This window comes from Eriocheir sinensis, chromosome 28 (assembly GCF_024679095.1).
Source record: "Eriocheir sinensis breed Jianghai 21 chromosome 28, ASM2467909v1, whole genome shotgun sequence".
In the NCBI taxonomy this organism is placed as follows: Eukaryota; Metazoa; Arthropoda; class Malacostraca; order Decapoda; family Varunidae; genus Eriocheir; species Eriocheir sinensis.
Genome location: NC_066536.1, coordinates 14,219,378 through 14,245,810, shown reverse-complemented (window position 1 = coordinate 14,245,810; position 26,433 = coordinate 14,219,378). Strand labels below are relative to the sequence as shown.

Below are 26,433 nucleotides of genomic sequence, written 5' to 3'. Positions count from 1 at the left end.
TATTATTATTGTTTCCTTTTTTTGTGCCCTTGAGCTGTCTCCTTTGTTGTAAAAAAAAAGAGGGGATAAGGAGGAAAACGAGAGGAAAGGAGGGGAAAGGTGGGGAGAGGAGAGCAGAGGAGAGGAGAAGAGAGAAGAGGAGAGGAGAGGAGGCGAGAGGAGGTAAGTTAATCAAGAAGGAAGCGAGGTGACAGCAGTATGGATATGACTTGTAACATCCATACATCTCCTTTTGTTATGAACTAAGACTCACGGACGATGGAAAGCAAAGGAGCCACGTTACACAAAGCTAGACGAGGTAAATAACAATGACAGGCCAAGCTATACTAAAGAAGGCTCAGATAGATATTAAAAGACAAGGAAAAGGATTGAGTAAAGGTAAAAGAGTGCAAAAGCTGATTTATTCCAGTAATTTTAAGCTTATATTTGGTTTCTGAAGATTCAAAGTTATATTCAAAAAGGAAATATGGAAAAAATAAAGAAAGTGGGTGAAAGGAAATACAAAAAATAAAAATACATTGATATCTACATTGTTTCAGAGCGGAGCAGCAGGAGTAGTAAGTGATTTTGACCCCTCCCCTCCTCCTCCTCCCTTTCCCTCTCCCGTCCTCCGCGACCCAGCCCATCCCGCACCACCACCACCACCACCACCGCCACCGCTTGTTACTAAAAAATACTTCCCGCAGACGTAATTAATTAACTTGACTCTGCAATATCTTTCACTTTCATCAACCACCGTGACGCAAGGCTGTCTGTCTGTCATGAACAACTACAACATAAAAAAAGATGCAGAAAACAGCAACACAAACATTGAAACTAATAATAATAATAATAATAATAATAATAATAATAATAATAATAATAATAATAATAATAATAATAATAATAATAATAATAATAATAATAATAATAATAATAGCAATACTACTACTACTTCGAAAGACAATTTTTTTATAACAGTAAAGGAGACAGTTCAAAGACAAAAACTAAAGATTAAACAAAAAGAAAAGGAAAAACATAAAACAGAAATTGCAAATAGTTTATAGAGTACACGAAAGAGGATCAAAATCGTCTCTGTATGCCTCTCGATCGCTATCCCACACCCACCCTTCAGCCCTCATACGTGTCCCAAGAGATGCAGTTCACCTTGCGACCCGGTGTTTTCGTGTCCCGTGTCCTTCGCCGAAATAAGTGTCCTGGCGGCTACGTGCGTCCCCTGGCAGCAGTAGCCTACGCGTCTTGCGAAAGAATGTGTACCGGTACGTGTCGTGGGAGCTAATGCCTGACCGTCCATGAAAGACCGATCATGTGGCGATTCCAGTGAGGAAATGTGTACCCCCGGCGACAGTACGAAGCCCATTAAGGAATAAGCACCCCGTGAAAGAATGCGGGTCCTTTGTGTCCTACGCGAAAGGTGAACTATCAGCAGAAGTATATGTAATGCAATGAAGACTTAGGCGAGGAAGGGATTTATAAATTGTGTGGCGGATGAGTGGAACGGACGTAGCAGTCATGTGGTCAGAGCCAATACGATAGGGACCTTCAAGAACACCAATATGTTTTTTTTTACAAGAGGAAGCAGTCAAGGGCAAAAGAAAACATAGAACAAATTCCCAAAATACTGCTCCCCAAAAGAACACGTGATAGAGAATTCCAAAAGGCTATTCAAAGTGTTAGATAAGTTCATGAAGAGGAAGGCTAGGTGGCGCTAGGTCCTATGAGCATATGGACGTCCTCGGCAGGAAAGCGAGTCCTATATGGTAGTAAGCGTCCTATGAAAAAAAGGGTGTTCTAGAATATGCGTCGTGTTGGGAATGCTTCCAGAAAGTCAGCCGGCGAGGAAGGAGAGTTCATCGCTCGCCTGGCTGATCGCCCACACGCAAGGCTTCATGCACCGCCGCCGCCGCCCACGCTGGGGTCAACGATAACGAGGCACACGGGGGCAGGGCCAAGATAAAGGGAGGCAAACCAGGTAACTGCAGCACTTCAAACCAACGTTGCCAGATTGTCGTACTCAGCCTCCTATGATTGCCGATTTCCGACCCAAAAACTGCCTCCTCGACCCCAATAACTGCCTTCATATATAGTTATTGTTAAAATGGTTAATTATTGTTGTTTTTTTGGCAATAGCTATGGCTCAGAAAGCGGTAAATACGAGGCTCTGAGTACACTAATCTGGCAACGGTGCCTCAAACCCGTGCAGATTGAGTCAAATGAGCATATATCGGAGAGGAAGGGAAAGAAAACGTATAACTGCACTAATTAACTAACTAACGATAACGAGGTACACGAGAACGGAACCAAGATAAAGAGAGGTAAACCAGGTAGCTACAACACCTGGACCCACGAAGATTGAGTAACGTAAATAGATATCGTAGAGGAAGAGAAAAAAACCGTATATCAGCACAAATTTACTAACTAACGATAACGAAGTACACGAGAACGGAACCAAAATAAAGAGAGGTTAACCAGATGGCTGCAACCTCTGAAGCCCGCGAAGATTGAGTAACGTAAATAGATATCGTAGAGGAAGGGAAAGAAAACGTATATCAGCACTAATTAACTAACTAACGATAACGAAGTACACGAGAACGGAACCAAGATAGAGAGAGGCAAACCAGGTAGCTACAACACCTGGACCCACGAAGATTGAGTAACGTAAATATATATCGTAGAGGAAGGGAAAGAAAACGTATACATGCATTAAAAAGAAGTGCACAGAGTAGAGAGAGCAGTTTAGGCCACGTATAGGGAGGCAGCTCTTGTACGACTGACCTCCATTTTCTAATTGGTCCCCTTGTTCTTCTTCCTCTGATGTCATTCCTAAGTAAAGACACGATTTGACCCAATATCCCACCCGAATGAAACTATAACCATCATCCAAGGTTGAAATTTCATCTTTCTTTCATGATATTTTCTTCCATTTCTTTGTAATTTTTTAGCCCGACTTTTTTTTTTATCTCGAAGGAAGTGATTCACCTTAGTGGGTTTGGTAAGTCACACAACTGGTCCCCTCTCTGTACCCTTGGGCAGGCCTACACAAACACAGCATTTTAGCCCAAGGGAGAGCAACTAACCATATTTACAAGGAATGGAAATACTAATGTGCGCCTTATCCTATCAGCCGAGTGTCCGTAATTCTTTTTTTTCAGCAGAGGAAGCAGCTCGAGGACAAGATAAAAACAAAAAGGTCTGCTGTGCACTGCTCCTGAAGCGTGTATATCCTGTGCTTGGTTATCCTTCCAGGTGTTGTAAAGTATCTTATTGCAGGTGTAGGAAGTTCCCCAAAACGAAGGATAATTGTATAAGACTGCGCCATCATTTTATCTTATTGCAGGTGTAGGAAGTTGCCCAAAACGAAGGATAATTGTATAAGACTGCGCCATCATTTTACGTCCGCTGTCACCACTCCCATGTTCCTGAAGGCTGAGACTGTTTATACTGACGCGTTATTACTATCATTATCCTTATTGAAATCCACGAAAGGACATCAAGGGAAAAAAATATATGGACCCAAACAGAATCCTCTCGACGAGCGTACAGGGATATAAAAAAATAAATGATTGACAGGAAATGAAGAAGGACAAAAAGTGGTGGGGGAGGGGGGGCATGATAAAAAGGGCAGTCATATAAGTAACCTCCTTCCATGAATGTGAAAAAAAGGAGTGACAGTAAAGTATGAAGAATAAAAAGGAGAAGGGGACGAAAAAGATAATCAAAAGGGCAATCATATGAACAGTCTCCTCCCTACACCGTACCCCCTAAAAGAAAAAGAATATATATACAAAAAAAACAGCTTCATTCATGTCGGGTGGAACGCTGCTACGATCGGTGTTGTCAGACGCTTCACCCCCTCACATCAACTATCCCCAAAGGCCGAAAAGGAGATCAGTCGGGTTATAATGAGTGTTTTATTACGTTCATGGTACAGAAGAAGGGTCAGACTACCTCCGTGGGTCATAAAACTACCCCTGCAAATGCCCAAAACTCCGATGAAAGCCTTGTCGGGTGTGTGTTCTTGGGGGACGAAATGTTTAATAATATGACCGTAAGCCTCAAAATTTGGCGACTTGAAATTTGATCACACACCTTTCCTCTCCTCACCCCAATATAAGGTACCCACCAATATATACGTGTGGCAGCCAACCTTAAGCCTCGTGTTTTAACTTATCTACTGACGAATACGAAGCGACCGAGGATAACTGTCTTCCTTGCTGACATTCCTTTAGGTACGCGCGTTGTTACTGTACGGTTTGTTTGTTACTGTCCGTTTCTTTGGCCTTGGCGGTGTGTGTACCTGTGTGTGTACCAGTGTGTGTGCGTGTGTCCCTGCAAGTATAGTGTGTGGCTGTTAGGGTGTTTGTGTGTACCTGTGTATGTGTACCTGTGTGTGTGCTTGTGTCCCTGCAGGTATAGTGTGTGGCTGTCAGGGTGTTTGTGTGTACCTGTGTGTGTGTGTGTACCTGTGTGTGTGCGTGTGTGTGCGTGTCCCTGCAGGTATAGTGTGTGGCTGTCAAGGTGTTTGTGTATACCTGTGTGTGTGTACCTGTGTGTGTGCGTGTGTCCCTGGAGGTATAGTGTGTGTGGCTGGCAGGTGTTAACGAGGCCAAACGATATTAGTCAAGGTGTTACACTGATGTCTTGCGTCGCTCACCTGTCGTAATCTCTTAATTAAGCAAGTCTTGTAATGAATGCAGGTAAACACACACACACACACACACACACACACACACACACACACACACACACACACACACACACACACACACACACACACACATTATTCTTCTCCTCTTGCTATGCCTCCTCTTCCTTAATCATTTTTTACCACTATTATTTTCTTCTTCTCATCTATTTACTTTATTTATTTACTCAGTTATTAAAATTAAGAAAAAAACACGTGTCCTTATCCTACATCGCCTCGTTTTTCGCATATATTTTCGCCTTCTTCCTTCTTCGTCCTTTTCTTTTTGCTATTATCATTATTATCATCATGGCGAGGGCGGAGGGCGGGTGGAGGGCCCAAGGCGGACACGTGTGGGGGTGGGCGGGGTACGGGCGGGGGTGCGGGCGGAGGTGCGGGCGTCAGGTGACATGACTAAGGGCCGGGAAGGGCGGGCAGGTGGGCGGGACGGCTAGGAGCGAGGGCGTCGACAAGGGCATTATCCTAAGCGAGTTTGTAGGCTCAACTTTTTATCGGTCTGGCCAGCCTACGCCAAAAGTCTGAGAGGTGAGGCACGACGGGGGGGAGGGGAAGGGACATGTATTGGCATTCTCAGGTGTTCCCGCCTCTCACATCAACGATTTCCAAAGGTCGAAGAGGATATTGAGTGTTCTTGAGTGTGTTTTTAGGTTCAAGGTACAGAAGAAGGGTCAAACTACCACCAGCGTCATGAAACTACCCATAGAAATACCCAGACATCTTATATGGAAACTTTGTCAAACGTGTGTAATGCCCGTCGAAATGTTTAAGAATATGTCCCATGGCTCCGTGCTGGGCGAGAGCTTCATGTCCACCTGGGAAAGCTTTTTAGAGCAGTCTGTCCTTCATGATGGTGAGGCTAGGAAGGCTTGGATGGAGGTTAGGTAAGGTTAGGTAAGGTTAGGTTAGGTTTATGGATGACAGGGTTAGAATAAGCTTGAATAGAGGTTGGTTCTTTATCTTCGTTCACTAAATACTCTAAGCGGGGAACATAAAGGGGAATTGGGCTGTATCTTTTTGGGGATTTCCTTAATAATTTGAATACGGACGGAATAGGCTTTAGAGTAGACCGTCTTCCACTGTTCTCCTTCTTTCACAAATGACACCCAGGAACGAAAATGGCCTGTCTCTTTTTTCAATTTCTTCAATAGCTGTTTCACTTCAGCAGGAGGTAAGATTTAGAGCAGTTCGCCTTCCATTGTTCTCCCCCTTCGTTCACAAAATATTCCAAGCGGAGAACACTAAGACACCAACGAACGAAAATGGCCTCAGTCTCTTTTTTCGATTTCTACAATTACTGTTTCTTTCTCGAGAGCACCAATCGGCGGACTATAATATTCCCTCTCCCCATCACGTTTTCGTACCCGCCCTGTTAGGCTCCATTTTGAAAAACGAAGAAAAACAGGAGCAACGAGGAGCGACGAGCCGTGTAATTTTGGTAGAACGATCTCCATATCAGGCAAGGACGAGACCCACACACCTGGCGCGGGGCAGCAGGTGCGGCGGCCGGCGGGGGCACCAGCGGCGGCGGAAGTGACGCAGAAGGACGCTGGGACATGTTTTGGTTAAGGTGAACGAGTCGCGCGTCGAGGTTGTAACGTTAATAATGGCAACAATAATAAAGAAAAAGATTGAAAACTATATAAAAAATGGATACATGCTACGTGTTGCCATCTCGATAAATCACACAAGGCAAGAAAAACAAACATATGAAATTAAAACGAGATACATATTGCGATTATTATTTAGCTCATACAAGTAAGCTCCTTCCATGCATGTGAAAAATAGAAGGGAGAGTAAAGTAAGAGGAATAAAAAGGGGAAGGGACGAAAAAGATAATAAAAAGGGCAATCGTATAAACAGTCTCGACTATATCATTAACGCAACACTAACAAAGCAAAAGGTAAAAACTAGATGCCTATTACGATCATCATCCAGTGTTCCCAGGTCGTTATATCACTTAACTAAACAATAAGAAAGGAAAAGGTAGAAACTGCATGCCTATTACGACCATCATCCAGTGTTCCCAGTTCGTTATATCACTTAAGTAAACAATAAGAAAGGAAAAGGTAGAAACTGCATGCCTATTACGACCATCATCCAGTGTTCCCAGGTCGTTAAATCACTTAACTCAACAATAAGAAAGGAAAAGATAAAAACTGGATGCCTATTACGACCATCATCCAGTGTTCCCAGGTCGTTAAATCACTTAACTCAACAATAAGAAAGGAAAAGGTAAAAACTGGATGCATAATATGATTACCATCCAGTGTTGTCATCTTAATTGAATCACTAACGCAACAGTAAGAAAGCAAAAGGCAAAAAACGGATGAATATAACGATTATTATCCTTCATCCAGTATTTCCAGGTCGTCAAATCACTTAACGCAACAATAAGAAAGCAAAAGATAAAAACTGGATGCCTTTTACGACCATCATCCAGTGTTTCCAGGTCGTTAAATTACTTAACAATAACAAAGCAAAAAGTAAAAACTGATGCCTTTTACGACCATCATCCAGTGTTCCCAGGTCGTCAAATCACTTAACTCAACAATAAGAAAGGAAAAGAGAAAAACTGGATGCATATGACGATTATTATCCAGTGTGATTATCTCGATTAAATCACTTCACAATAACAAAAAACAAAAGATACAAAGCTAAATGAACATAATGGTTTTTCACTGTTGCCACCTCGATCAATTACTGAGAACAACAATAACAAAATAAAAACAACTGGGTGCCTATTACGATTACCATCCAGTGTTGCCACCTCGATTAATTACTGAACACAACGAAAGCAAAATAAAAACTGGATGCCTCCTATTACGATTACCATCCAGTGTTGCCAGCTCGATTACTCACACTTCAATAATCAACTCACGAAAAAAACATAAAATAATAAGTATAGTAATGATAAATAAACAGAGTGGTTGGATATTGCTGCTCAGTGTTGCCACCTCGATCATGCACACGTGGCCTTCGGTAATTAATGAGCGCTGAGAAAAAAAAATAAAAAAGAAAAACTAATTGAAAACGGGAGTCATCGATAAGTTTGCTTCATTGCTTTCGTATTAGAAGAAAAAAACAAACAAGGCAATGAAAGACAAGCCATATTAATTACACTGACTATACGACTTGGGAACACTTTCAACAGAGGAGTATCAAGATGCCTCTCCAAAGGGTTCTGATTCTCTGTTTTGGACTTCTCCTATACACTATTAGCAGAAGGAGCAGAGCCAGCGAGCAATTTTGTTTCCTTTTTACCCTCTCGAGATCCCTTCCTTCCCTCCTAAAAATCCATTAATCCGCATGACCGGCGCAAAAATTCACACGTGCACCTCAATAACCACATTTTAACACAAAGAAACCCTGTCTTTTACCTATGCCAAAGAAAAACTACCACTCCATCGCGTTCAGAAGTCAGTAGCGAAGTAATATTAGGAGTATACACTATAGCTGCGCGTGACCTCGGTGCTCATCTCCGCTACATTACCCCTCGTTCATGGACATCACAATATATAATAAACTCGAGGTATCTAATTATTCGGTAAGGCCAAGGAAGTAATTGACACATTCTCCCTAAGAGCTGCGCGTGGTCTCAGTGCTCATCTCCGTCTCCCTCGTTCATAATCACAGTAATAATAAGATCCAGGTATCTAATTATACGGTAAGGCCAAGGAAGTAATTGACATGTTCGCCCTAAGAGCTTCAGCCATAAAAACTCAAAAGCTCTTAACTTCACGCGCCCCAAAAACAGAAGCGGCCACTTACCGCCTGCTCCAAACAATAGGTGGTAATGGAGGTTCAGTTCGCCCCCCAACGCCATCTCGCAGCCAAACCCCAAATTACGTTAACCATACTTGTAAGGGTAATTATCAACGGTGCTCCTTTTCCGCCTCCCACTAATACTACTTGTTCTTGTTCTTCTTGTTCTTGTTCTTCTTCTCCTCCCTCGTCTTCTTTTTTATCGTTCATCTTTTCTTTTGTTATTCTTCTTTTTCTTTCTTTCTTTATCTCTGTTCTTGTCTTCGTTTTCATTTTTTTCTGTTATTTTTCTTTTCTCTTGTTTCTTCTTTTCTATTTTCCTTTTTTCTTTCTTTTATCTGCTCAATTTTTTTTTTCTTCCTTATCTGTTTCTCTTCCTTTTTCTCTTTTCTTTTTTCTTTCTTTATTTATCTCTCTTCTTCCATTCTTTTTTCTTTCTCTTCTCTCTTCCCTTCTTTTATACTTTCTTCTCCCTGTTTATTTATTCTTTATTTCGTTACTTGTTTCTCTCTTCTCTTCATTTTTCTTCTTCTCCTCCTTTTCTTTAAGTCTATCTTTCTCTTCTGTTCCTCCATCACCACCATCACCATCACCTTCACCTTCATAATCATTTCATCTCTTCCTACATCATCATCATTAGAAATCATTGCCAGAAAACAACACACAACGATCTAGTAATTGGCCTCGAGCGGAATCAGAGTCGAGTCACAAACGCCGATTACAATAACGAGAGTAAACAATTGCAACGGTGCACTAACAAGGCTGCCTCTCGGTCTGGGCTGCCGAGTGTTGCGGAACCAATCATCGGAAACAAAGTATTAAATGGGCCAGGAAATAATGGGTGTCTAAGGAAGGAAGGGAGTGAGAGAAGGAAGGAGGGAAGATGTAGAAGGAGAGGGAGCGAGTGGGTGTTGAAGGGAGAAAAGGAAGGAAAGAATACGGACGAAAAAGGATGGATGGAAAGGATGGTGAGAAAGACAGCAGAAAGGAAGGTTGGAAAGGAAAGTAGGAAAGAAGGGAAGGAGGAAGAAAGAAGAATGGGCAATGAGTGAAGAAAAAGAAATAATAGAAAAAAAGGGATAATCTGAGAAGGGGAAATAGGAGAAAAGGAGAGGAAGGAAGAAGGAAGGAAAGAAAAAAAAGGGAATAAAGATAAGCTGAAAGAGAAAACGGGAAAGAGGACAAGGTAAAAGGAAGGGAAGAAAGAGAGCAGAGTGGGACGGTGGAAGGAAGGAAGGAAGGAAGGGTGGGCGCCAAAAGAAGGAAAGACAAGGAAGGGAAGGAAGGCGTGAGGGGGCATGAGTTCACCTTCAACTTATCATTCTCTCTCTCTCTGCGCCGCGCCCGCCATTCAGTGCTCGCAAAACACATTCTTGCTCTCCCATGATTTTCTCCTCCTCCTCCTCTTCCTCCTCCTCCTTCTTCTTCTTCTCCTCCTCCTCCTCCTCCTCCTCCTCCTCCTCCTCCTCCTCCTCTTCCTCCTCCGCGTCTCCCTCTTCACACCATGTAAGGCGTCAAACACAAACACTTTTAACTCATTTTTTCTTTAATTTTTTTCCTTTCAAGAACAAAAATGGCGAACTGAAAGGCTTAAAGGAGAGAGAGAAAAAAAGCCTCTCACTAAACGACGCTCCCTCCACCCATGAGTCAAAAAAAATCTCCCAAAAGACCAAAAGCTATGAGTAAGTTTTGAGGAATCTCTGTGTTGCTCTTTTAGTTGTGGAAAAATGACAAAAAAAAGATAAAAAAAAGGTTCATTGAGGGACAGACCGCTTCAGAGCCTAGATATCAGTGAAAGGTGTAAGTGAGAGCATACAGACAGTGATATACTCTTGCACAAACTAAAGGGATTAAAGAGAGAAGGCCATAGGGTGAACATGAAAGGGAGGAGAAAGGCAGACTGTTCAAGAGCTTATGTAGTGGAGGGAATGAAAGAGTAGAGACAATGGGTAACTCTTGCATGAATAAGTGGACGAGGGGAGAAAACTGAAGAGAGGGATGGACGTAAAAGAGAACATGAAAGGGAGTAAGGAAGGCAGACTGTTCAAGTGGGAAGAGATGAGAGTAGAGACATGGGGGTGACTCTTGCATTAATAAGTGGAATATGGAAGAAAAATGAAGAAGAAAGAAGATGGGGGAAAAAATGAAAGGGATTAGGGAAGGTAGACTGTTCAAGTGGGAAGGGATGAGAGCGTAGACATGGGGTGACTCTTGCATTAAAAAGTGGACGAGGGGAGAAAACTGAAGAAGGAAAGATGTAAGGGAGAACATGAGAGAGAAGGAGGAAGACAAACTGCTCAATCGACACACACACACACACACACACACACACACACACACACACACACACACACACACACACACACACATGAGCTCCCTTTCTTCCCTATCCCCCATTCACCCTTTTCATGCCCCCCCTATAACCCCCCCCCACCACTATTACCCTTATTGCCCTTCCTCCCACTACATTCCCACGGCCGCGGCAGCCCCTTCCCCCCCCCCCCCCAAGGCCGCCCACAGGTGCAATTACAGCGCCGTTCAGGTATAATTGGGAGCATCAAGGTAAGGCAGTGATGGCGGCGGGTTCGTCCAGGTAGCTTGCGTCCACACCGATTTTTTTTTTTTTTTGATTAGTTATTAAAGGTAGACAGGTGTGTGTGAGTGGGGGGGGGAGGGGGTGTTTGTGTGTTTGGGGGGGGGGGGGGTTGTGTGTGTGTGGGGAGGGGGGGATTGTGTTTGTGTGTGTGTGTGGGGGGTTGTGTGTGTGTGTATGTGTGTGTTTACTCTCTCTCTCTCTCTCTCTCTCTCTCTCTCTCTCTCTCTCTCTCTCTCTCTCTCTCTCTCTCTCTCTCTCTCTCTCTCTCTCTCTCTCTCTCTCTCTCTCTCTCTCTCTCTCACACACACACACACACACACACAAACTGAATCAAGGTCTTATGTTTTAATACAGTCCCGGTCCTCCTCCCTTCCTCTCTGGCTCTCTCTCTCTCTCTCCCATCCTCCTCCTCCTCCTCCTCTTTCTTCTTCTTCTTCTCTTTCTTTTCTTCAACTTTCCTTTCTTCATTCCTCCTCTGGTATGCGTCGGTTATTATCTTGTCCTCGAAAATACAATAAGCAATGAGATCAATATTACTTCATCTATATTCTTCGTCTTTCTCCTGTTTATATTTTCATCTGGACGGCGCCAGAATCCCTCGAAGGCGATATGCTTTTGTTTTTATCTTGGTATGTATGCTTTGCCTCCTCCTCCTCTGTTTACGCCCGAGTCTTGTCAACAACGAACGCCTACGATACAGCTTGAATGCCTCGTCTATAGTCCTCGCCTCCTCGTGCTCGCCAACACCCCAAATGGCTCGTAGTTCCTTTAAAATACAAACACGAATACTGGGTCCACTGCTCTTTGGTCCGTTGCGTTCTTATTTCCTTCCTCTTGCGATTCTTTCTTTGATTTTATTCCACAAATTCTTGGTTTCCACTTCACTTTCCCTTCCTTCCTTCCTCTTATCTATCTTTCTTTCTTTTCTTCCTTCCTCTCGTGTTTGATTTCCTTTACGACACAAACACACATTCTAATTCCACTGTTCTTTGTTCTCCTCGTCTCTCGTGTTTGATTTCCTTTAAAACACAAACATGTATTCTAAGTCCAATGTTCTTTGTTCTTCTCTAATCCTCGTCTCTTGTGTTTGATTTCCTTTAATACACAAACATATACATTCTGAGTCCACTTTTCTGTGCTTTCTATCCCTCGTCTCTCTTGTTTAATTCCCTTTAACATACAAACATATACATTCTAAGCCCACTGTTCTATCCTCTCTATTTCTCATCTATCTTGTGTTTATCTTCCCGGCGCCTCAATCGTGCAGAACACAGACAAAACTCTCGATTCTTTCCTCTATATTCTTGACCTTATAAGTCCATATCTAAACGTCATCTGAATCGTGTTGGCTATGAACGTAATGTCGTGAATCCTTTGTCTGTGCTTATTTCGTCTTCGGTTTATATGTAAGTGCCTTCGTGTAAAGAAATGAAAGTTATAATAGGTTCGGATCGAGTGTTTTAATTCATCTATACTTTTAAACTTTCTCTCTTGTTACTGAAGACACAAAACTGCCTCCCTGAACCTTCTCAATGACGTTTTAGCTGCGTGGGGAAAGCGAATTTATAAGAGAATCGAGTAATTATTCCACCACCATCACTTCCTCTCGTTATACTGACGTTAGCGAAGCACCTTCCTCTAACACTCGAATACAATGTTCTAAAGACCGAGAATAATGGGCACCGTTCATAGATTTCCTCCTTCCAACAACTTAAACTCTTATAGTCGGGGAGAATCAGCTCACTTCAACCCCCTCAGATGGGCGTGTGAGCAATCAACACCCCTAAATAGCCTTAAATGGGACGCTGGAAAATCTGAAATCTCTCTTGGGTCGTGAAAACAGCTATCTTACATCTGTGGGCCCATATTCTTAAACATTTCGAGGCTCACACACCCACATCTGATAAGGCTTTCGTAGAGGTTGTTGTGTGTTTCCATGGGTAGTTTTATGAGCCTAATGATAACTTGACAAGGCAAAAAATACTCACGAACCCGATCTATCTCCGTTGTGGCCTTTGGAAATAGCCTACTTATTGTGAGAGCCGAAAATGTTTGAGTATACCGATCAATCTCGCTGTGGGTTTAATAGCGAGGGAATCCACGTTAGGTTGGCCGTGAGGAAAAGCCTGTATCTCGCATCCATCGCGGTTAGGGCGTCACACGATGGAGCTTCTCACGTCGCTGTCTCGGGTTAGCGGAGAAGAGAAAAACGAGGGGATATTTTACGAGTATCATGTGTCGCGGCAAACATGATGACGACGAGCCTCCTTCCCGCCTCGCCTCGCCTCGCCTGCCGCACGCCATCATCAGTCAGGGGAAACGAAGGTGAAAGGAGTTTATACCTGCTGCATTCATCTTTTCTTCAGGTAAGGGTTGGGAAGACTTGGCTTTATCGTGGAGGACTTTAAAATATGTGTTGTGTTTTTATTTCCTTCGTCTTGTGATCCTTTCTTTCATTTTATTTCACATTGCTTAATTTCCATGCACTTCACTTTCCCTTCCTTCCTTCCTTCCTTCCTTCCTTTCTTCATTCATTTATTCGTTCGTTCGCTCTTTCATTCCTTCCTTTCTTTCTTAATTACTTTACTTCCTTCTTTCCTTCTTTTCTTTTTCTCTTACATTTTCTTTCTTTCCTTCAATCTTTCTCTCATTTTCTTTCTATTTCTTTCCTTCCTTCCTTCCTTTCTTCTTTCCTTACTTCTTTTTTTCTTTCATTCCTTCCTTTCTTCTTTCCTTCCTTCCTTCCTCCCTTCCCTCCCTTCCTGCGTCGAGAATTACTAGCAGAAAAAAAAGAAACGCAGCTCGAGTCAAGAACCTCAGCATGCATTGAACCTTCGTCGAGAGGGGAAAAGCGAAGCCGTAACTTATCTTATTTGGGTTAGGCGTGACGAAGGCCTCATCCCGCTCCCACGAAGAGCATAATTACCGCAGAGACACACAATGGGAAACTTGCAGCCGGCCCCATCACGAGTCTGCAATTACTGCCACCACGACGATGGCTTTAGGAGTTTTTTCTGACTTTCTTTCTTGCTTTCCTTTTTTCTTTCTTTTTCTTTCTATCTGTCTATCGATCTCTCGTCATGCAAATCTCTCTCTCTCTCTCCCTCCCTTCTCTTTTTTTGTCATGTTCTTTATTTCTTGCTTTTCATTTTCTTTTTAGTCTTGCTTCTTACCTCCCTTCTTTTTTTCTTTTCTTTTTTCCTTCTTTCTTTTTCCCTCTCTCTCTTTCTATCTATCTATCGATCTCTCGTCATGCAAATCCCTCTCTCTCTCCCTTCCCAATTTGTCATGTTCTTTTTTTTTTGCTTTTCTTTTTCCTTTTTTCTGCCTTGCTTCTTACCTTCCTTCTTTCTTTTCCTATCTTCCTTTCTACTCGTTCACATTCCTTTCTTTTATACCACCTGACTTTTCCTCTTTCTTTTGCCTTCTTTCTCTATTCTTGTTCCTTCTTTCCTTTAATTTTATTCTACGTTTCTTCCCTGAACATGCACTCTACTCTCCTTCCTTTCTTCCTTCCGCCCGCTCCTCCCTGCACCCCTCCCCTCCCCATTCATCTATCCTTCCTTCCTTCCCTTCGTCTGTCCGTCCCTCCCTCCCTCCATCCTTCTCCTCCCCTCCTAACCTACCCACCGCAGTTCACTCGCTCTCCCTTCCTTCCTTCCCTTCGTCTGTCCGTCCCTCCCTCCTTCCATCCTTCTCCTTCCCTCCTTACCTACCCACCACAGTTCACTCTCCCTTCCTTCCTTCCTTCAACAACATGTCTATCTCTCCCTCTCTCTCTCTCTCCCTCCCTTCATCCTTCCCTTACCCCCCACCCCTCTTACCCTAACAGTCCCCTACCTACTTTCCCTTTCACACATGTACATACACACGAGAGCAGGTGTGTATGGTAAGGTTCTTTTCAGTCGAGGGAAAGTACTCAGAGTCATGCCGCGGCCTCTAAGCTTTCTTATCTTTTAGCTTAATTACGAGCTAACGAATGCAGGCTCGTCGTTGTGGCTCATCGTCCATTACCGTGATCCGTGCGATGCAGTACGTTGCGACGGGGCGGAAACACGGAAACATGGAAGATGAGGCTACGGAAAGATGGTTGACTTGGCATACGATGAGGCTGCCTGCTATTGTGGGTGACTCAGTTCGTGTTCCTCAATGAGTTTGTTAGGTTGGCATAAAACGAGGCTGCCTGCTATAGTGGTTTGCTCAGTTCATTGCGACAGGCCACTAACGAGGACACACGGAAACACGGAAAATCAGGCTACAGAAAGATGGTTGGCTTGGCATATATACAAAGGCTGCCTGCTATAGTGGGTTACTCAGCTCATGCTCCTCAGTGAGTTTGTTAGGTTGACTTAAAACGAGGCTGCCTGCTAAAGTGGTGTGCTCATTTAATTGCAACGGGGCACCAGTGAGTACACACGGAAACACGGAAGATCAGGCTACAGAAAGATGGTTGGCTTGGCATATGATGAGGCTGCCTGCTATAGTGGGTTGCTCAGATAGTGTTTCTCAGTGAATTCATTAGGTTGGTTTATTACAAGCCTGCCTGCTATAGTGGTTTACTCATACTCAGTTCATGTTTTCCAGTGACCTAAAGAACGTATTATTTAAAAGCACTTGCTCTAAGAACGTAGGCATGCGATGGGACATTCAGTTCACTCTCGACGCAGCGACGTAACGGTGAGTGTGATATTTAAAGAAGTTGTTGTTCAGTTTCACATTAAGAACTGCACATTGACGGGAGTGCATTGAATAAATATATACCGTGATACAATGGCAATGGGAGCAGAGTTTGAAACAGTAGTAGTAGTAGTAGTAGTAGTAGTAGTAGTAGAAGTAGTAGTAATAGTAGTAGTAATGGTAGTAGTAGCAAGAAGTAATATTGGTTGTTGTTATTGTTGCTACTATTGTTTCTGCAGTTGTTGTTGTTGTTGTTGTAGAGGAAGAGACACAATACATGATGAAGAAAGGAATCATGCGAAAACTGTTGAGAGGAGGAGGAGGTGGAGGAGGAGGAGGAGGGGAGGGGAGGAGGAGTGAAGGTCAGTGGTGAGCTAATCAATGTTCCAGGTGCGCGCATACACACACACACACACACACACACACACACACACACACACACAGAGGGGGGGGAGTTGATAGGAGTGAATGCATTTGATAATACATGCAGAGAGAGAGAGAGAGAGAGAGAGAGAGAGAGAGAGAGAGAGAGAGAGAGAGAGAGAGAGAGAGAGAGAGAGAGAGAGAGAGAGAGAGAGAGAGAGAGAGAGAGAGAGAGAGAGAGAGAGAGAGAGAGAGAGAGAGAGAGAAGGAAGGAGGAAGGAATGACAAACTGAGAAAGAGAAGAAAGGGGAGGAGAAGGAGGAGGAGGAAAGAATAAGAGGAAAAAGAATGAGTAAAGTGTCAGAGAGGGAGAAAGAGAGGAATGAAGGGAAAGAGTGGAGGAAGGAGAAGCAGGGAATGAGCAAGACAGGTGTGTGTGTGTGTGTGTGTGTGTGTGTGTGTGTGTGTGTGTGTGTGTGTGTAGGAGACAGACTTGCTCTCTCCAGGGCCTAGATATGCTTGCTGAGGGGCCGAGAGAGAGAGAGAGAGAGAGAGAGAGAGAGAGAGAGAGAGAGAGAGAGAGAGAGAGAGAGAGAGAGAGAGAGAGAGAGAGAGAGATAGAGAGATATAAGGAAATGAGAGGCTCTTACACAGTTGAGTGGAAGAAACAAAATGCAGATGGTTAAGAGAGAGAGAGAGAGCGAGAGAGTGAGAGAGAAAAAAATGTGAGAGAAGGGAAGGACCACTTCTCTCTTTATGGTATTGTGCCTCATACCTTACAAACGTCTCTCTCTCTCTCTCTCGCTCTCTAGAGAGAGAGAGAGAGAGAGAGAGAGAGAGAGAGAGAGAGAGAGAGAGAGAGAGAGAGAGAGAGAGAAGACAGACGGGTAGGTAAACACGCCCTGACAGGTAGACAGATTGACAAACAGACAGGCCGACAGACAGACAAGCCAACAGACAGATCTATGAATTAAGGCAACACACAGACAGACACAGTAACAAACGAGACGAAGGAGAAAGCGGACCGACACACACACACACACACACACACACACACACACGGAGGGACGAATCAATGAAGAATAATTACAATTGCTAATTAAAGTTGACCTCAAAACAACACCACGACACGACTTTGACAACTGTGACCCCGTGTGTGTGTGTGTGTGTGTGTGTGTGTGTGTGTGTGTGTGTGTGTGTGTGTGTGTGTGTGTGTGTGTGTGTGTGTGTGTGTGTGTGTGTGTGTGTGTGTGTGTGTGTGTGTGTGTGTGTGTGTGTGTGTGTGTGTGTGTGTGTGTGTGTGTCAGTCGCATGCACCACTCCCCAGACACACACACACACACACACACACACACACTGCATAAAAGCAATCATGAAAGGTTATAGTTTTTTCTACATTCATTTATTTATTTGTGTCGGCCAGTGACTGCATTTCATTAAGTTCATTCTAGTCATTGTGATGAAAACGTTAATTTATGAGGCGCCGAAGAAACTTTCCTTAATTTTTTGTCTGTTTCTTTATTTTTATGTTGACAAATCTGTAGAAATGAATATGAAGTAGCCGTAAAGATTTTGTGGACCTCTCTATGTATAAACTTTTCTCCTTTTTTTTTCTTTCTTTCCTTTCAGATCTTAGAAACGCACAGTAGCCACTCCAAATCTATTACTGCATGCTTTTAAATTAGCTTTTCCTCTTTCTTTTTTCATTCTTTCCTTGCAGATCTTAATAAGGAATAATAGCCCCTTTAATTAAATCTATATCTACTTGCCTCTAACTCATCTTTTCCTTTCTTTCTTTCACTCTCTTTCCTTACAGATCTTTAGCATGAATAGTAGTCCCGTTGAATCTACAGAAACAGACGCGGATGATGTACGGTCTCGGGTCTCGGTCTTGGTGGAAATAACAGCAAAGGAACAAAGAACAAGAGCAACTTCCATGTGCCTTACAGAGCTTCAATGTTATATCCAAGCCTGATGATGATGATGGTGGTGGTGGTGATGGTGGTGGCGTGTTGGGGGGCACAGCATGAGACTCGTTATAGCATTGTGAAGTATAAAAAAATCTATTAGAGAGAGTTATACAAGGAGTGATAGCGAAGCAGGTGGTAAAGGCGAGTGATTGGTTGCTTGCCTTAAAACACCTTAGTACGTGATGTGAATGAATGAAGGATGACTGAAGAAGGGATGAGGTGAATGAGGAAGAGATTGAAGAATGAATATGGTGAATGAATAAAGAATGAATGAAGTGAGGGAATAAGAATGAATGAGGTGAAGGAATGAAAAACAAATGAAGAACGAATGTAGAAAGAAAGAAGAATGAATGATTTAATGAAGAATGAATGAAGAGAATGACGTAAATGAATGATGAAGAACAAAATTAATGGAGGATAACTGAAGTGAATAAATGAATAAAGAATGTATATAGTGAATGAATAGAAAAAAAGACAAATCGGGTTTTGTTAATTAGTACTTTTTTGTCCACAGTGGTGACGAAAATTGGCGAGGAAAAAAAAAAAAAAAACGAAATGACACACAGGTAGAAATAATTGTAGCGGCTTATGACTGTTCGTGACGGCAATAGGTGTACACAAATGGCGATTAAACGTACACACACACACACACACACACACACACACACACACACACACACACACACACACACACACCACGAACGAGATCTGTTTTGTATATATAAGGGTATGCATATTTTCCTTCTCTCTCTCTCTCGTATCAGGTATCATAAATGCGTCTTATAACTCCTTCACTACACTTAAAGGCTTAAATTCAGGACCCTTCACCTACTTACACCCACAAGCACACTTACACACACTTACACGCACTTACACACACACCTATTCATACCTTTACACTTTCACCCACACCCACACTTAACACCGGCACCCTTTAGTAAGTATTCACCCCCTCTCTACACCCTTACTAACAACAACACCCTAGCATCTACACCCAGAGTACACCCTTTTCCTTATACCTGTAACCTCCCCCAATTTAAAGCTACACTCTCACTTTACACCCACGATCCTTACCTTTGCGTTTTTTTTATACAGTTCAATCTTTACTTATTACACTTAACACCCTCTCTCACGCCCACATTCACACAATCTCATTTAGTACACCTAGATTAATACCTTATATTCTTGCATCTAACACTTTTACACACCCTCTCTCTCACATCTACACTCTCAATCTACACCCACATCCATCCATCCTATTTACAGTTTCCCGCATAACTACATATATATTTACTCTTAACATCCCTCAAATTTACATCTTACACCCTGGTACCTCTCTCACACCCACACCCTCAATAATTCACACCCACGACCTTCATCTTTCACATTTTCTCGCATAACTACACCCATATTTACACTTAACATCCCATCAATTTTAATATTTTTTACACTCTCCTAAATTTAATCTTCCTAGTTATAATTTTATCTTTTACTTCTAATTTCCATCTGTGTTTTATTTTCATTCGTCTTTTTTTCTCTTTCCTTTCTCAATCTTTTCTGCCCACTCCTCCTCCTCCTCCTCCTCCTCTTCCTCCTCTTCTTCCTGCTCCTCCTCTTCTTAGTTTTAATTGTCTACACCCAGAGTTACACCTAGTACCTTTTAACTTTACATCTTACACCTTTACCCCCTCTCCCACGCCCACGCCTTACACCCATACCCACACCCACGCCCACGAGTCGCTACACCTCGCTACACCCGCGCCCTCTATGTCCTTCTAGAGAGGGCGCGGGAGGCAGCAGGGCGGCGGCTCCCGTCTCTACCTGCGACCCACGCCTCCCACGCCCACACACACGCCCACACGCACCACCTGTCTGCCTCTGACCCTGCTGTGAATCATCCAGTCTGGCTCCTCCTCCTCCTCTTCCTCTTCTTCCTCCTCCTCTTCTTCTTTTTCTTCCTATTCCCCTTTTTCCTTAGTTTCACCAACTTTTTTTTTATTCGCCTTTTCTTCCTTTCTCCGTCTTTTGTTTTCTATCTGGCTCCTCCTCCTCCTCCTCCTCCTCCTCCTCTTCTTCTTCTTCCTCCTTCTCCTCTTCTTCTTCTTATTCCCCCTTTTCCTTATTTTCCTCTGTTTTTTTTCGGCCTTTTCTTTCTTTCTTCGTCCTCTATACTGTATGTCTCCTCCTCCTCCTCCTCCTCCTCCTCTTCTTCTTCCTCTTCCTTCTTTTCCTCCTCTGCTTCTTTTTCTTTTTCCTAATTATTGTTTTTTTTCTGTCAGGACTTTTCTTCTCTTTTTCCTTCTTGTCATATTCTAAAACTCTTCCCCCTCTCTTCGTGATTTTGATTTTTCCTTCCTTTCTTTATTTCTCCCTCTGCTCTGACTTCTTTCCCTCCCTCTTCTATTCCGCTGATTTACCTTGAACTTCCTCCTCCTTTTCCTCTTCCTCCTCCTCTTTCCATCTCTCAGCCACGGACGCCGCATTTCCAGTTTAATCCGCATTATGACAGAAAAAATCCTTTAAACACAAATATATACCACGCAAGTTGAGATGATTGAGGTGAAGGAGGAGGAGGAGGAGAGGGAGAGGGAGGCTGAGGAAGACGAAGCATAAGTAATTTCTATTCTAAACAAATAAAACACAAAATCTGACAATGAACCTAAATTATGATGATGATGATGATGATGATGATGATGATGATGATGATGATGAAAAAAGAGAAGTAAAAGAATGAAAAAAAGGAGAGAGAGAGAGAGAGAGAGAGAGAGAGAGAGAGAGAGAGAGAGAGAGAGAGAGAGAGAGAGAGAGAGAGAGAGAGAGAGAGAGAGAACATTATGAAGGAAGGAAAAAACCCTATCCTTGACGACCCTAAATCGCCCACACATTACTCTCTCTCTCTCTCAAGACCCCCCCCCTTCCCCTCTCCGACTAAACCCACAACACAAGAGCAAAACAAAAAATCGAACCGTCCCGCGAGTGAGATGCGACAAGACACTAGAGCCAAAGCAAGCAGAGGGGGGCGGGGGCGAGTGTCTAGTCCTGCACGATGTACGGTCGCAGCTTGGGGAGGGAGGGAAGGAGAAAGGGAGAGAGAGAGAGAGAGGAAGAGAGAGAGATGAACGTAAGGAGAAAGATAGGAGGGTATGAGGGAGGGAATGAAGGAGAGAAGAACGAAGGGAAAGAGGCTGAGAAGGGAAGGAAAGAAGGAAGGAGAGATGAAGGGAGGGAAGGAAAGATGCAAAAAGGGAGAGGAGAGGAGGAGGAGAGGGATGCAAGAATGAAGAGAGAGGAGAAGGAAGAGAGTGAGAGATGTGAGGCTGTGAGGAGGTAGAGAGGGAGGGAAGGATGAGAGGCAAAGAGGGAGGAGGAGGAGGAGGAGGAGAAGGAGGAGGAGGAGGAGGAAGAGGAAGAGGAGGAAGAGAAGAAGAACACAAAGGAACACACAAAGGAAGAACAAACAACAGCAGACCTGCTGGTCCTTTCGAGGTTGTTTGTGACAAGCTACACTAACTATCTAATCAAAGGTGGAAGATGAAGGACAGCAAAGGCGAAGGCTCCTCCCCCCATCCCTCCAGCCAAAGCTGGCAGGAAAGGAAAAAGAACCATGCAGCATGGAAAAACTGCATGGAATTTATGTAGGAAAGAGGAAAGAACTACCATTACTGCTACCACTAACCGGGCAATAAAAGCGGACAAGGACACCAGTATTCGAAAGAACTTAACGTTATTACGACAATGAGTAATATCTTAGTTGCTGGTTGGATTCAAAACACTTGTCTAATCTATTCTTGAAGGCCGTAACTGTTGTACTATCAACGACATCACAAGGTAGAGAGTTCCAAACATTAACAACTCGATTGAAGAAGAAGTGTTTAGCTTCGTGCGACGAGAATCTTTTACCACTTATCTTCAAATTGTGATTTCTTCTTGTTCTATTTGATCGATCAATTGTAAAGTAATCTTCCGCATTAATATCACTGAATCCTTTGAACATTTTAAACACTTCCATTAGATCGCCTCGCATTCTTCGTTTTGATAGGCTGAATAAATTTACTTCTTTAAGCCTTTGTTCATATGACAAATTTCTCAACCTAGGAATCATCTTTGTTACTCTTCGTTGGACCCGTTCCAACTTTTCTATGTCTTTTCTGTAGTAGGGAGACCAAAACTGTACAGTACTCTAGACGGGTCGAACCAACGAATTATACAGTTTAATATTACTTTTCCGATTTATTATTAAAGACTCGTCCGATGAAGCCAACCAATTTGTTTGCAGTTTTAACTACCTCTGAACAATGCTGACCGGGCTTTAAATCGCTTGATATAGTGATTCCAAGATCCTTTTCTTTACTTACTGCAGAAAGTTGTTGGCCATTCATTACGTACCGAACGCAATTGTTATTTTTTCCGATGTGCAACACTTTACATTTCTCAACGTTAAATTTCATTTGCCATTGATTGGCCCAACGTGCAAGTCGATCTATATCTGATTGTAAAGCTTCTTCGTCGAGTATCGCAGTTACTTTACTAGCAATTTTTGTGTCATCAGCAAATTTTGATACTTTGCAAATGAGCCCATCATCGATATCATTAACATAAATTAAGAAGAGCATGGGGCCAAGCACTGATCCTTGAGGTACGCCGCTTGATCCTTGAGGAGGAGGAAGTTGAAAGAAAGAAGGGAGGAATGAAATGAGGGAATGTTTAAACGAAGGAAGAAAGGAAGGATGGAAGGAGGAAGGGAAGGAAGGAGAGGATAGTGAGAAGAAGAACTGAGGTTGGTGAGCAAAAGAGAGAATGAATAAATAGCGATAGAATAAAGAAAGAAAGATCAAGAACAAGTATAAAAAGGAGCTGAAGGAGAGGAGAGGGAGGGAGGGAGGGAGGTTGAGGGGCCAGAGAGAGAGGTTGGGGAAGGAAGGGAGGGAGAGAGGGAGGGAGGGAGGGTTTAAAGGTCCGCGCGGAGGAGATTTAAAGACCATGTGCGGGGGACAGGCGAGTCTAAAAGGGCGGAAGAGGTGAAGGCGGATAAATTCTCTTAAAATTACCACTCCTATCTCAAATGGCCTCTCTCTCTCTCTCTCTCTCTCTCTCTCTCTCTCTCTCTCTCTCTCTCTAATTAAAGGCGGTGAATGTCTGTCCGTTTGCCTGAGCCTCTCGCATGAATCAGACAGGCCGGCAATTACTGAGGCAGAGCTATTTGGGGGAGTGTTTGTATTCTGCGCGTTCGTGTACGAGTGAACTGGTTATGGTGTCATGCAAACCAACGCGAGCAGGCTCTGAAGGGGGGTGTGGTGGAGGCGGGGAATGGGGGGGGGGATGGACGAAAAAGATTGGGAAGATGAAGGGATGGAGAAGAGAGAGATTAGGTGGAAGAGGAAAAGAAAAAAAGGGACATAGGAGGGAAAGGGAGAAAAGGATACTGTTTAAGAAAGTAGTAATTATTCGTAGATTCAGAAATGGTTTATCGTCATAGTTGTGAATGGTAGTGGTTTTAGTGGTGGTAGTAGTAGTAGTAGAAGTAGTAATAGTAGTAGTAGTAGTAGTAGCAGTAGTAGCATTCATGATAACAATAACAATAATACTGATGAAAATATTGAAAAATAACGAAAATACAAAAAAAAAAAAAAAAATCGCCACCATCGCCACCAGCACCACCGACAACCACACCATTGCCAAACAAAACCTGACATCACCACCAGCACCACCACCATTCGCCCTATCCCCCCCACCACCAGACGGACAGAAGATAAACAAAGTGAAGGGGAGAGATATGATCGGACATGCACGGAACTAAGTGACCAGTGGGTGAGGCAAGGGATAATGGGCAACGGCAAAGAGGGGCGGTGATAGGAGGCAAGGGATAGTGGGCAGAGGGTGAGAAGCAACGATATTATAAGACGAAAGGAAAGAGGCTGAGAAGGGAAGGAAGGAGGGAGAGAAGGAGGGAGGGAAAGAAAGGTGCAAATAGGGTGAGAGAAGGGGAAGAAGGGATGAGTTCGTGGGTGTGAAAAAAAGAATAAAATGGAATAGGGAAGTAAAAGATAAGTGGAGAAAAGGAAAACAGAGGATATAAAGTAAAAAAAAGCAATAAGGATGGTGAGTAAAAGGGGGAAAGAATAAAGAACGAATTAAGAAAGAAAGAAGAATCAAGAATAAGAAAAAAAAAGAACTGAAATAGGAGAAAACGGAGGATAAAAAAGGAATAAACAGAAAGAAACTGAGTAAAAGGAGAGAGAGAGAGAGAGAGAGAGAGAGAGAGAGAGAGAGAGAGAGAGAGAGAGAGAGAGAGAGAGAGAGAGAGAGAGAGAGAGAGAGATAGAGAGAGAGAGAGAGAGAGAGAGAGAGAGAGAGAGAGAGAGAGAGAGAGAGAGAGAGAGAGAGAGAGAGAGAGAGAGAGAGAGAGAGAGAGAGAGAGAGAGAGAGAGAGAGAGAGAGAGAGAGAGAGAGAGAGAGAGAGAGAGAGAGAGAGAGAGAGAGAGAGAGAGAGAGAGAGAGAGAGAGAGAGAGAGAGAGAGAGAGAGAGAGAGAGATGTCAATACTCCTCCTCCTCCGTCTCCTTCACCTCCTCCTCCTTCTCCACCTCTTCCTCTTCCACCACCACCTACTCCTCTACAATCATTAAATCCTTTCTTTCTCCTCCTCTTCCTCTTCCACTTCTTATCCACTAACTTATAATATTGGTTCATCTAGACTCAGGATCACTACTACTACTACTACTACTACTACTACTACTACTACTACTACTACTACTACTACTACTACTGTATATAATAAAGGAATAACAAATGACAAAGTGAATGCGTGCGTGCGTGCGTGAGAACTTTCATTTACCTTGCACAGCTGCTTCTTCGAACTTCCAAAATAAGCTCTCTTGTACTCTCTCTCTCTCTCTCTCTCTCTCTCTCTCTCTCTCTCTCTCTCTCTCTCTCTCTCTCTCTCTCTCTCTCGCACAGCCAGAGGGAAATACCTGCAAAACCTTGACTTGATATCTTTTTTTTCTTTCATTGAGCTAAACCTGCCCGGAGGAAAAGGAGGAGGAGGAAAAGGAGGATAAGGAGGAGGAGGAGGAGGAGGAGGAGGAGGAGGAGGAGGAGAAGGAGGAGAAACATGCACAACAATAACACAAAGCAAGAGAGAGAAAAAGAACGTGTATCCATGCAGCAAAATTACCTGACACACACACACATACACACACACACACACACATACACACACACACAGAGACGGACGTGAAGCAAGAACAAAACAACGAGAAAGAAAAACAAAAACAACATCACGTAACAACAGCGAGTCCTACAAACGCACATTATCACTCTTCTACTTAATAATTATCTACATTGTTTTTTTTTCTTTTACTTTCTACATCACTCACACACACACACACACGCTGTCGTTATAAGCCTTACGTACTTGTGTGTGTGTATGTGTATGTGTGTGTGTGTGTGTGTGTGTGTGTGTGTGTGTGTATATATATGTGTGTGTGTGTGTGTGTGTGTGTGTATGTGTGTGTGTGCCCGCCAGAGCTTTCATGGCGGACAACCTTGACGCGGAGTGAATCGGAAAGAGACAAAAAGCTCACCTTCTGCTTGTCGAGTCAGGGCAGACGGAGGCACGAGCAGGAGGAGGAGGAGGGGGAGGAGGAGGGTGAAGAAGGAGGGAGGGCGAAGAAGGAACTAAAGAACAATGTAAAGAAGGAAGAAGGAGGGATGAATATGAAAGGGGAAGAAAAGGAGCAGAAGGTATGCCAAGAAAGAGAGAGGGAGACGGAGAGAGAGCCACTGTACCTTGGATCGCATGTGGGCTTCAGGAGGAGGAGAAGCGAGCGTACGTCCTACCCTCACGGAGGATTCTCACTGACTGCCAGCCTGCCCAGCGGAGCCCCAGACCTACCTACCTGCCCGCCCCGCTGCCAGGGTGCCTCGAGGACGGGAGGAGGAGGAGGAGCAGGAGGAGGAGGCGGAGGAGGTTCTGGAGGAAAATGAGAAGGAAATATAAGAGGAGTAGAAGTATGAGGAAAAGGAAGAGGGAGACTACAAGAGGAGGAGATGGAGGTGATGGAGGAGCTGGAGGAGGAGAAGGTGAAGGAGGATGAAAAGGAAAAGGAGGAGGAGGAGGAGGAGTATTTGGAAGAGGAATATAAAAGGAGGAGAAGAAGAAGAAGAAAGGGGTAAGATGTGGAGAAGGAAGAGAAGGAGAAGAAGGACATGGCATTGTTGAAGGAGGAGGAGGAGGAGGAGGAGGAGGAGGAGGTGAAGGAGGATGAAAAGGAAGAGGAGGAGGAGGAGTATTTGGAAGAGGAATGAAAAAGGAGAAGGAGAAGAAAGAGAAGGAGAAAGGGGTAGGATGTGGAGGAGGAG

General features: G+C 43.5%; 1 protein-coding gene across 7 annotated transcripts in view; it reads right to left on the bottom strand.

Moving 5' to 3' along the window:
• Positions 1-26,019, bottom strand: part of LOC127004604 (outer dense fiber protein 3-like) — a 55,138-nt gene extending 29,119 nt beyond the window's left edge. For all 7 annotated transcript variants that reach the window (XM_050872596.1, XM_050872603.1, XM_050872602.1 and 4 more), the window contains exon 1: positions 25,861-26,019. In XM_050872596.1, coding sequence (XP_050728553.1) covers positions 25,861-25,872 — 12 coding nt within the window. In that variant the 5' untranslated portion in view covers positions 25,873-26,019. The remainder of the gene's footprint in view (positions 1-25,860) is intronic.
• Positions 26,020-26,433: the final 414 nt, after the last annotated feature.